The 12,860-nt window shown below is 41.8% G+C and overlaps 1 protein-coding gene across 1 annotated transcript in view; it reads right to left on the bottom strand.

The window, feature by feature from the left end:
• The window catches only part of nomo (nodal modulator), a 48,956-nt gene that overhangs the window by 5,844 nt on the left and 30,252 nt on the right, over positions 1 to 12,860 (bottom strand). Inside the window, 7 exon segments of the mRNA XM_037689697.1 lie at positions 1,030 to 1,171; positions 1,691 to 1,818; positions 1,891 to 2,004; positions 2,554 to 2,680; positions 5,989 to 6,148; positions 6,311 to 6,393; positions 10,825 to 11,046. Coding sequence (XP_037545625.1) covers positions 1,030 to 1,171; positions 1,691 to 1,818; positions 1,891 to 2,004; positions 2,554 to 2,680; positions 5,989 to 6,148; positions 6,311 to 6,393; positions 10,825 to 11,046 — 976 coding nt within the window.

Below are 12,860 nucleotides of genomic sequence, written 5' to 3'. Positions count from 1 at the left end.
AAAAAACGAAGTCCAGATGACATGATTCAACCTTTTTTGTTGTTATATACCTGGATGACTGAGAAAACAAACTTTGTGTTTTTGAAACCATTAGTGAAAAGGCCAGACTTCAGGGGTATCTGAGGCAGGCTTGAAACACAAGAGTCAGGGTGGCTTCTGGGTAATACCAGATGGCTAGGCCTCAGACTGACGAAGCCTCTTGGATGAGGGGCGAAACGTTTCTTTTTAACATAAAAAACGAAGTCCAGATGACATGATTCAACCTTTTTTGTTGTTATATACCTGGATGACTGAGAAAACAAACTTTGTGTAGTTTGTAGTACCTTTTTTCGACCACCGGATGGCAGTATAAGACTATTTGAACCATAGGATGGAGCGAGCAGCGTGTCTCTAAGAAAAATGGGAGGGACACCCCTTGACGCAACATGGACAGTCTCTCTTCGGTTCTCAAAATGGCGGATGCTCGGAGTGGTTTGAGCTAGCATTTTTCATACAAAACAATAAAAAATCTGTAAACAAGTTCTCAGCTTCTTTTTTGTAGAGAAATTTTAGACGAAGGCACGAGTTTCAACCATGAACTTTGGAGCTTCGACAAGACGGAGGTTTTTTTCCGAGGTTGGCCTGTTAGCTTAGCTCGTAGCTTAGCTTCTCAGCTTAGCTGTTTTTAATGATCCAAAAATGCAATTTTACAGTTAAAATGGATTTTAAAGAGAAAAGAGAAAGGGAGGGGTCAGTGAAGAGCACCAGAGTTGAGCCTTTTGTCATCCGGCATCTTCAGTAGAAAGAGATACGAAGAAACGATAAAGCCGATAAATGAAAACGAGCTCGATAATTTTCATTTATCATGCGATTAACTGATTTATCGTTTATTGTGACAGGCCTAGATTACAGTCACATTCAGTTCAATATGTCAGCTGAGTTAATCACCTACAAATTCTAATTTGTAAGGTCAAATCACTGTTTGTTTGTGATCCATTACAGCACCTGCAGCATGCGATCACTTTAAACCCTCCGAGTCTGAAGTCTTACCAGCAGACCCCTGAGCCTGAATCGACCCTCCTCGTCAGTGACCGTGTCCTCGCTGTAGAGGCTGCAGTCTCCCTGACCCACGGCCTCCACAGCCACGTCCCTCTCTGCATCACCGCTCAGGGACTGCACTGCTCCGTAGCAGCTGGGCACAGCAGCACAAAAATGCACATAAACAACAGACGTCATGTGTTCGGCCTGTTTTATATCATATGCTGACGAAAAAAAGAAGAAGTTTTTCTACTGTGTGTCTGTTAGCAAAATAGCTCACAAAGCGCTGGATAAAATTTTATATTTATAGAAAGTAGTCATTATGGACATCAACAACTGATTAACGTTTCAAGTCAACTCAATTCCAGATGGTTGCCACAACCAACTGACTACCTTCCATTCTTAACATCCATCCATCATCTTTACCCACTTCTTCCTTTTTGGGTCACGAGGGTCTCTACTGCCCATGTCCAGCTACCACTGTGCAAGAGGCTGGGTACACCCATGAAGGGTCTCCAGTCAATCACAGGGACACATAGAGACAAACGAGACAAATGACCATTCTCTCTCACTCACATTTATGATCTTAAGTTCAAACTCTGGCATAGAAGGTGGCAGACGATACGCACTTCTTCAATGGGCCTTTAATTCAGAAAGAGATGCGTGTGCTTACCTGTATGCCGTCTTAATGCCCGTTATGTTGATGCTTAGGCTCTGACCCTCCTCCACTGTAATCATTTGAGACGCAGGTTCGAAGCGGAACTCTTTCATCATTGGTTTGAAGTAGTACTGACCGGGACTCTGAGGGAAAACGCCACGGTTACTTAAGACGAGACGCAGAAGAAGTAAACCCTTTGTGGGCTGCTTTCTCACCAGGTTATTGAAGGTGAGCACGCCGGTGTCCTGTGTCAAAAGGTTGGACCGAAAATGTCCCCCGCTCAGAGACAGGAGGACGCCAGACAGAGGCTGTCCATCCTCCGATATGATCTACAGCAAAAGAGGAACATTTGAACGTTTTAAACCGTTTTTCCCAGAAAATCTGAAAACTTACACAAACGTAGGCCACTGAGCTCTAAAACTGGTCTGGCAGGAGAAGCCAGAGTCACATGTACATCCTTATTTCAGTAAGGATGTGCATGTGAAGGATAAACAAAGGCAGAAAAAGACGAGGAACAAACTTCAAAGCGATTCATCACTCCGTCTGAAAGACAGACTAATACTAATTTGTGTAAGGTTTTCATGGTCGCAGGAGGTGATGGTGCAGCCTTTTAACGAAGGCAGCACAAAGGCCAACAGCCCACAGCAAAACACAAAACAGCTTGAGCCATCCACGAGTTCTTTTAATTACACTTTGCAAAAACATTCAGAGGGGAAAAAGGCGGCTAACACGAGCTTTTCATCACGCCATTTCATATTCACTTTAAACCATCACGATCAGAAGAGATGAAAACTGAGCAGTGCAACGTATAAAAGAGGCTGGCAATTAGTGAAATGTAATGTTGAATGAACACGTGTGAAGACGACGGTCACGTGTACCTTGAAGGTGACACCGGCCAGAGCAAACGCCTTGAAGTCTCCTGGGGTTCCCTCCACCGGACTCAGGACGAAACCCTCCTTACTGGCAGAGATGTCATACAGCCGGTCGCTGTGGAGCGGACCCACACTGAGACAGAGGGGAGAGCGAAGAAAATGAGAAGACATGAGAGGAGATGCATGCAGGGCTGTAATTACCTCCTAATGTTAAAGCCACAGAAAACGGAAGATGGAAACAGCTGGGTTAACTTTACGAAAGAACCTTTAAAAAGTAGGTGCAACACCACTGGAGAGACCGGTCTAATTACAGAATAACAGTATTGCACACGGCCCATTATACGCCCGTCAACAATTATACAGCACTGTATAGCAGTGGTCCTGACAAGCAATAGACTTGGTAGATCATTTGACCTTGATTTGTGACCTTTGACCTTGGCGCTGGGGTGATGAACAGTGTACGTGACACTGCGTCTAGTGATTTTCATTTTCATTTACCCTTTATTTATCCAGGTAGTCTCATTGAGCCATGAGAACTCATTTTCAAGAGAGACTTGTTTAGGGAGCAGATGGTGGGGGTTAAGGGCCTTGCTCAGGGGCCCAGAGTGGGGCGAATGAGGGTGGAGGGAGGTGTGGGTGTTTCACCTTTTCCACCCACAATTTGATGTTGATGGTACCGGGAGGTGAACCTGCGACTTTCCGATCACAAACCCATCTTCTAACCACTGCGCCACCACTCTCAGTGATGATGCGTTTGTGTATCAAGTTTCATTAAATTATCAAAGTCCATGCTCAATAATCCAGGTACAAATCCAACAATGTTCAATCAGGTCACCTGGATGGTTTGTTTTTTTGAAGAGACGTTGCGCCCTTCATCCAAATGACTTCTTCAGTCCGAGGAGCCACAGACAAACTGGAGTCCCACAAGCACCAACTCCCATAGTAGAATAAAACAGTTAGCTGGTGTTAAAATGGTTCCCCCCCCCCCCCCCCCCTGTCAACTCCTCTAAGGCTTTGGTGTTTTGAACCATTTTGGTATGGCTGCCTTAGAGGAGCTGATGGGGGAGAGGGCGGACCCCAGAAACCATCTTAACACAAGCAAACTGTTTTTTTCCACTATGGCAGGTGGTGCTTGTGGGACTCCAGTTTGTCTGTGGCTCCACGGACTGAAGAAGTCTTTTGGATGAAGGACGAAACGTCTCAGCAAAAAAAAAGAAAAAAAAGAAAGAAACCGTCCAGGTGACCTGACTGAACGTTGTTGAATCCAAGTAAAAATTCCAACAAAGTTCAGTCAGGTCCTCTGGACGGTTTCTTTTGTTGAAACGTTTTGTCTTTCATCCAAGGGACTTCATCAGTCTGAGGAACCACAACAAACTCGGTCCTATAAGTAGCACACTCACATAGTGGGCCAACCAGTTTGATGGGGATAAGATGTTTCTGGAGTCCACCCTCTCCCCCGTCGACTCGTCTGAGGCAGCCATGGCCGTATTTGGATTGGGATGGATTATTGAGCATAGACTTTGATGTTTTGAACCACTTTGCGCCCTTCATGTTCCAACAACAGACGGTCACAAACAAAACCTTTTTTAACTTCATAACGGCAGCTTTGTCCAGATGCTTCTAAAAGCCATTTAAAAAAAAGCTTCTGTCAGACATCTGGATGGATTTTAAAAATGTATTTATTGACCTTTACATAACTGGGCAAATCCCATATATAACTGGGCAAATCCCATATATAACTGGGCAAATCGCATTGAGATCACAGATCTTTTCTGCGAGGGAGGCCTAGGAAGGCAACCTAACATGCATGTTTTTGGACTGTGAGAGGAAACCGGAGTACCTGGAGAAAACCCATGCAGCACAGACAGAACAAGCAAACTCTACACCGAAAGACCCCAGGTTCAACCGGGGATTGAACCCAGGACCTTCTTGCTGTGAGGCAACAGTACTAACCACTGAGTATTCATGCTGCCATTTTTGGAATTTTCTTATCAGAATTTAAAAATAAAAAGTGCTATGTGTTGTCATCATTGTATGTTCCCATAACAATGACAAAATTAGTTCTCTGCATTTAACCCATCACATGAGAGATGCACCCAGGTGGAGCAGTGGGCGGCCATGTGGGTGCCCGGGGAGCAATTAGGGATTAGGTGTTTTGCTCAAGGACACGACATGCGGGCATGATGGGGAGTTGGGCCTGTGACTTCCTGGTTTCAGGTCGACTGCCCTACCTCTACACCATCTCTCCACCCAATTAGCAGATTCCAATTAAGTGCATTAGTTTTCTGGCACAAACACAACTTTTAAATACAGTCAGCGTATTCTTAGTTGAACAGCAGTACGTTGTAAATGGGGCTTAATTTGTAAACTGATCGATGCCAAAACACATATAGCAGGCAGGCCGGCAGGGGAGGTTGGGGGGCTGGGGTCTGAGGGTCCTCTCTCTGAAAAATTTGAATAAAGTAGATGTGATTTCCTGCATTTTGGTGTATTTTAACGAGTTGTTAAATATCTATGTTTTCCTACATTTGTGAACATTGTTGTTCGACTCCACATGTGAAACGGGGGAGAGGGCGAGCCCCAGAAACCATCTTAACACCAGCTGACTGTTTTTTTCCACTATGGGACTTGGTGCCAGCTCAGCACTTCAACATTTTTAGGGGCGGAGATTTCTTTAAGGGTAGACGTGGAAATGCTTCACTTGAAGAAGCAAATCGTGGCCGTTGTGTTTAAAATTAGTGTTTATGTAATTATTTTCAGTTACAAATCCAGGATAAGTTCTTTTTGTTCACAGCAGTCATATTTGTTCATAACTTTATTATTCGTAAGTCTGAGTATTAACGGATCCAAGCCGGATCCTAGTAAACAGTTACAGGAAGCATCCTATCAAAATAAGGGAGTTCCAGGATTCTGTTCCAGCAGGATCCAGCTCAAATTAAGCACTGGCTGTAAAGTTATGCTTGAAGTTCAGTGAATTCTGACTGATTCACTCGAAGAAGATATTTCAGAGAGTAAGACCTTTTGGAAGCTCAAGGACGAGTAAATCCTTCATATGAAGAGGCTGTGTGTATTTTTATTCTCTCTCTCGTTATGATAAGATGATGTATCAGTCATTCTGCTCCAGTAAAAGAAAAGCTCAACAAAATCATTTAGAGTCAAATATCGCCATAATGTTCATGTTTATGATGACACAAAGTGAACTGATTGGCCTATTAGTATTATGTTCTCCTATTCAGAGAAGACAAGAAGTCATTCTTGTACATCCTATATCTGATGACAACAATTATAATAAGTTGACACCATCAGAGCCGCACACACCAAGTCATAACACCCGTCTATGACCATGAGTTTCACAGCAAAACCTGAAGGCATCATTGTTCAGTCTCAAATATCCTCCATGTAACGAGTGTGCTTCCTATTTTCCAGTCTGGGTTTTCATACCTGTAGGCTCCCATCTCATTAGTGGCCACAGTAATGAGCGGTGCTGCAGCTCCTCTCTCTGTGATGGATATTTCCACACCTTGGAGCTCTGGAGACACCTTGCCCTCTAAGAAGAGACCTGCACGCCCGATAATGTCCACCAGCCGACCTGGACACGATTCTGTCAGAAAGAGAGTGGGTTGTATCTGGGTCTGAATGTTCTATTTCAGAATAAAAAATTTTTTTTCCTGCAGCAGACAGTGAAAAACAATCAAATGCATAAGGCACCAGGCTAAAGCTTGGACATACCCACTAATACTTTACAATGTGAGATGGATCCTACCTCCTGTGATAGTTGCCTCCACTTCCGGGGGGTAAAACAGCAGTTCCTTAGAGGAAGGAGTAACTGTGATCTTCTCACCAGCCCTGAAAGTTACACCAGAAAATTTACCTCCCTTCACGATAAGTAGGATTCACAAGGTACACAATGTCCCCTGTCGCTAAGGGTTCTGAATAATTAATTTTTGCAATTTTCAAAAATGTTTTTCTGGACCCGAACTGAACAGGGAATGCAAGTAAACCTTAATGTTTTTGTGCAACATATTCAAGCACCAGTATATAAGTAGAGAGGTAGGTGTTTTTTTTGTTGTGTCCTAGGTGGAGCATAAACACAGATCCTAGCAAGTGGAGGGAGTAATTTTATCCACCACCATGTGCAATGGTGGAGCCAGTGGGTGGTCATCAGTGGTCTTGGCTACCATAGCATAAACTTTGGACACCCCAATCGCTTGTGCAAACTATACTTTTAAGCAATACAAAAAAAAAAAAAAACCTACATAGATTAGTCACAAAAAAGTTTAAATCGTCATGTAGACCAGTTTCTTTTTGGGAGGTGTGTTTCGTCTTTCATTCGAAAGACTTCATCAATCTGAGGTCTGCCACCCAGATCTGTCTTATAAATAGTACCTCCTTGATGTGTTTCAAGTCAGCCCTCCCAGAAACTGGCTTTACACATGCAAAAAGGGACCATCCGTCCAAAACATCGATCATCGTGTATAGCAATCAAAATGTTTTAAGCCAGATGGCCAACTTGTTACTCACAGAAACAGCCTGAGGACAACCTGGCCAAAACGGTTCAGAAAAAGGTTTGAAAGCTCAATCATCCAGGTAGATAAATCACAAAAAACCAGTTAAATCCAACCGCAGAGCTTTAGGCGTGTCAGCAAATGACCAATCCGAAGCTAAATGAGTCGTAATATTATTCAAGCTCAAACACGATAAAACAGGGTTTACTGCATTTTAACTGTGGTAAAATGAAGAATATTGAGCATCTTGTTAAGTTATACTTTGGTATTGGTTTTACAAATAAAGAGATAGTTAATCTGTTAGCACATCAACATCAGATTATTATCAGGACTTTGAACCTGCTTACAGTAAGGTGGTACGCTCTGATGGGCTGCAGCGCAGCTCTGCAGGTAAAGAGCATTTAGCTTCAGATTGGTCATTTGCTGACACGCCTACTGGATTGATTGACAGGTCGCATTGTGGATCCGACTCGTGGAAAAAATTAATTAAAGAGAGCTGCAAAAAAAAAAAAATGTCTTGTACGACTTTATTTTCGTAAATTACAACTTTATTCTCGCAATTTTATGGCTTTTAATTTTTTTTTTTCTTAGCAAGGCAACGTAATTTTTTTTTTCTTAGCGCGGCCCTAAAGCTCCGTCGTAAAATCCTGTCATGCATTGTGTAAAACCAGTTTGTGGAAGTTCCACAGAGGCTTGAAACACATAAAGGAGGTGCTATTTATAAGACGGATCTGGGTTGGCAGGCCTCACGAAGTCTTTCGGATGAAAGAGGAAACGTTTCTCCCAAAAAGAAACTGTCCAGATGACATGATTTAACCCTTTATTTTGATTTATCTACCTAGCTTACAAATCTTTTCAGATAGATTAGATTTGACTGAGATGGCTGTTTTTATATACAGTATTTATATAATGGCCATCTTGGATATTGACGTGGCAACCCAATTTTCTAAATGAACCTTACTTACGCCTAGATGCAGCCACACATCAACATGGAAGTCTGTCCCTGCCTTGTTTTTCAAGTTATGCTCCCCATATGGACAGAGGGAGGGTGTTTCCAATTCCCATATTTGCTCTGCAAAAGGGGACACAAATAAATCTCCAGATCTCTCTGAGCTGGTGTTTTTATTAGATTTCAAAAATCCAAGTGTTGTGAAATTACAAGTCACATTCATCTCTATTTATGCACTGTCAAGTAAATGAGAACTTTGAAAACTGTTAAAACATTGGGAGCACAGCTAGCAATAGATTTATACTAACTATGCATGCTGCTATTGGATCACTTTTAAAATTAATTTGATTTCTCACAATCTTCTCAAGACTCCCTCTCCTGTTTTTTATAGCCCCTAGTGTGTATATACCATATATATTATGGACCTTCTGTATTTGTTGGGAAATGAAGCCAGCAGGACCTGCTTCATGGGAGCTGCATGTTGTATTTTTGGAAACAGAGGCCGTTTGAAATGTTCATTCCCTCCATCGAGGTCACGATATAGTGGGCTATATAGAGGACAGCCTAGTGTTTTTGTATTTCCAACACTACTTAAATGCAGAATACGTCATACTATACACCGCGTATTCACAGCCAAGTGTTGCATAAATAAATACAAGCAACATACAGCGGAATACACATTTGAATCTGAAGTGATGGACATCATATTTTAAGCTGGCTTTGGCTGAAGATATGTAATAAACGTCATCTGTCTCAATAACATTACCAAAAAATTTATTTACACATATCTTTTACATGTTTTCTTTGTGTTGTATCTTTTTACACAACCACAGACTGCAACTGTAGCTATATAAAACATTCAATGTAATAAATTCATGAATAAATATCAACTACTTTACAGTTCAATTCAGAACACCTGATTTTTGAGTTGTGTGTGAAAATAAAAACAAAGCATACAACATTGTAACGTTTGAAATGCGGCTCAGTTTACATTGTAATTTACATCTTTCATGCTTTGTATTTAGACTTGAATAATTTATTATATACCGTATTTTCTGGCGTATAAGTCGCTGTGGAGTATAAGTCACATTTATTATGCGTCACTGCTGACCCGTCGCATTTATTATGAGTTTATTTAATGGTCAAAACAACTTCATTTAGCCTGAGTGGCGCCATCCATCCATCCATCGCAACCAGAGCCGCTAGCTTTCCAGCGTTTCTCCGCCTGCACCAGCTGTTGCAGTTCTTCGAAATTTAAAGGGTCAGTCAAAAATTGCGTTTTGAATATGGAAAGAAAAAAAAACCTTATACAAGTCGCTTCGGCGTATAAGTCGACGGACTGACAAATCTATGCAAAAATACTGCGACTTATATGCCGGAAAATACGGTAATCGTTAAGTTTTTCAAGATTTCTCAAGCCCCATCACTCAGTTAGATGAGAAGACAAACTACCCTGCATTAAAGACGTCAAGAGGTGTAAAGGTGTTTTTAACATGTTTGAGGGGGAAAAAACCCCAATAATAAACTGCAGAGGTTAGTATTAGCCTGTTAGCCCGCTGTGTCAGATCAGGTCTATTTCCACAGATGTACCATAATTTCCGGACTATAAGCTGCTACTTTTTTCACACATTTTGAACACCGTGCGACTAATTTATGTTTTTTTTTTTAATGGAATAACGAGCTTCATGCAGCCAAAATATTTAGTCTTGTCACACCCGGGCACTAACACAGCTGCTGAATACACATCTCTCTTGTGGGGTGGGTCCTTGTGACTCATTGAGACTACCTGTATAAAGGTTAAAAAAAATATGACCAATGAAATTACCGAACAGGTCACAGTGGGTCAATGAAATGGGGAGGGGTGGAATCCCCCCTCCCCATGAGGAGGGAATCCCCTGCATGCGCAGAGCAATTTTTGCTTCAATGCGGAGCAGGACTGCACAAGCTTGCACAGAAGGAAGATGAAGAGAGCGATCAATGACTTCCTGCTAGGCTACTGTATTTTATTTTTTAACCAGCTGTGTTACAGGCACTGTTGAGAATTTTTATTTACTGTACATATTTGTGTATGTTACCGGTACATATTGGATTATAGACAAGCGCGGCCTAAATATGTACAAAATTAATTTTTTTATATTTTTTTAATTTAGTGGATGTAGCTTATATTCAGGTGCGCTCAATAGTCTGAAAATTACGGTTGTCCTGTACTAAACATACTGAACCACATGACCAGTTTTTATGGTAGATGAAATATTACAGTTAAAACTTCAAACAGCACTTCAAAATGGCTGACTCACTATGAATGAGTGGAGAAGTGTCATCTAAACTTTGCTTTGACCATGAAATAACTCATTACAGCTAAACGTGTTAGAAAAATTTAAATATGATAGGAAGGTACGTGACTCCACAAGGTTTAACTTGTGGGGGAAAAATAAATAAAATTTCTGTTTGCTTCAGAGGCGGGACTTAAAAATAACACTGAAACCACCAGGGACAATTGGTCCCATTCCAGCTTCAACTTCCAGGTTCCAGTTAAAGATCTAGATACAGTTTATAGTCCCAACACAAACTTCTGGAACAACTGAGCTTCATAATTAGACACTTGTAAAATTATCAACATCCAACTTTGCATAACTGCGCTTCAAGTGCAGCTGACGTTGACTTGGGTCAAACAAACAAAATGGAGGTATTCTGTGGTTGAAAACATGTTGGCCTTCTCATAAAGAGAAAATAAAATCTTCCTGTTACAATTTGGAAGAAAACACTCAGCAGAAACCTGCAACGTGCTCCTTTTTTTGTCAGCTCAAATGTTGTGTAACCAACCTGGCCCAGTAGGAGAACTCGTAGTGGAAGGGGCCTGTTAGTTCATCTGCCTTCTCTTGGACAGGAGGACTGTCGTCCTTGGCGCCTCCCTCCTCCTCGGCTGCGCGGCGCTCTCTCTCCTGGCGTCTCAGCTGAATCTCTTGCAGCTGCTGTTCCTGCCTCTGCTCCTCCAGGCTGCGCAGCGGGCCCAGCACCAGCGCTGGCTCGCTCTCGATGGACGATCTGAGCGAGAAGGAAAAACAAAGTAAACAGGAGTGCGTCATACAGCACATTGTGCCCATCAACAAACTATTATACAGCAATGTATAGTAATGGCTCGGCAAGCAAAGACCTTGATTTGTGACTTTGACCTTGAAGCTAGGGTTGTGACAACACTCCGTCTAGTGATGATGCATGTGTGAATGAAGTTCCCTTAAATTATCTTGAGTGGCTCAGAAATTATGGACAGAGAGACAGATGTTCAACAATAATGAGACAAAGCCTGACAACAATTCTACTTCCTAAGAAGACTAAGGAAGTTTGGTACGAACATCAGCATCCTCACAAACTTTTATAGGTGCACCACTGAGAGCCTGCTGACAGGCTGCATCACAGGGTGGTATGGGAACTGCACCAGTCAGAGCCGGAAAACACTACAGAGGGTGGTGCAAACAGCAGAGGACATCACTGGTAGCAGTCTCCACACCATCCAGGACATCTACCACAGCTGATGTCTGCGTAAAGCACGCAGCATCATTAAGGACCACACCCACCCAGCACAAGGACTTTTCTGTCTACTACCCTCAGGCAGACGATACAGGAGCCTGCCATCGTGCACGAAAAGACAGTTATTAAAGACTTATAAAGAATTATAAAGACAGTTATTACCCACAAGCTGTCAGATTACTGAACTCTTGACAATAACGTTGCACTAAGCCAAATCTGTGACAGCTAATATGTTTATTGCTGCTGCACTATGTGGCTGTATAATGTATGTCACCACCATACCATCATAATTAAATTAATCTCAGTGTTACTCATTACCTGTGCAACAACCTGTCACACAAACCCTGTAGTACATTTTATATTGATGGCTGCAGACTCTGGTCAGAGCAGTGTATTGATTTTATTGGATCCGTCATTAGCCTTTGACACAGTCGACCACAAGATTCTGCTACATCGACTGCAAAATGAGTTGGGAAATTCTGGAACGGTTCTTAAATGATTTTCCTCTTATCTGAGCAACAGAACCGTTTTCATGTTTGTGAATAACATACAGTATAAGATCACTCCGTTATTGTATGGCGTTCCTCAGGGTTCAGTCTTAGGTGCTATTCTGTTCCTTTTATACATCAGCCCCCTTGGAAAGATTGTCAATATTTATTCAGACAAGCTTTTAGTTAAGTGTTTTACTTTCTGTTTTTATTAGCTGCTCTTATTGTTTTGTTATATTTTAAGCCTGTATCTGTATTTCTGTAAAGCACTTTGTGATTTTATCTATGAAAAGTGCTATATAAATAAAGTTGACTTATTTAGATGTCAGTTATGTGTATCATGTGCATTTATGTAAGACAGTAGTCCCTTTTTACTTTGTGGTTCGTTTATCGCGGACTCGCTCTTTCACGGTTTTTCAAAATAAGACTGGACATGACACACAATTAGCTGATTGATGGATGAGCCACATGATTGGCATGGAATTTTTATTTAAAATAAATTATTTTAAATTATTTAGCACTTGCTGCACCCTTGTGCAGCCTTTACTGCAGGATAAACTTCCTGCTGCAGCTGATCAGCTGTTCTCCGTGCAGAGCTGAAAAGTGGGCGTGGCCAAGAGCTCTTGCAGGTGGCAAAGAGCAGAGGAGGCAGGGAGCTGAAATCACGACATTCTGTGTTCTTTTAGAGCGTTTAGAAACATTGTTTAGAATATTGCAAGAGTGTGGGAAGGGTTTAAAACACCTTAATATGTTTATATATATATAAATGCTAAAATAAACTACTACCGGTACTTACTAGTTGTAGTACTATTCCTACTTCGCGGTTTTTCACTTATCACAGGT

This window comes from Nematolebias whitei, chromosome 16 (genome assembly GCF_014905685.2).
Source record: "Nematolebias whitei isolate Nwh7 chromosome 16, NemWhi1, whole genome shotgun sequence".
In the NCBI taxonomy this organism is placed as follows: Eukaryota; Metazoa; Chordata; class Actinopteri; order Cyprinodontiformes; family Rivulidae; genus Nematolebias; species Nematolebias whitei.
This window is presented reverse-complemented; position numbering and strand designations above follow the sequence as displayed.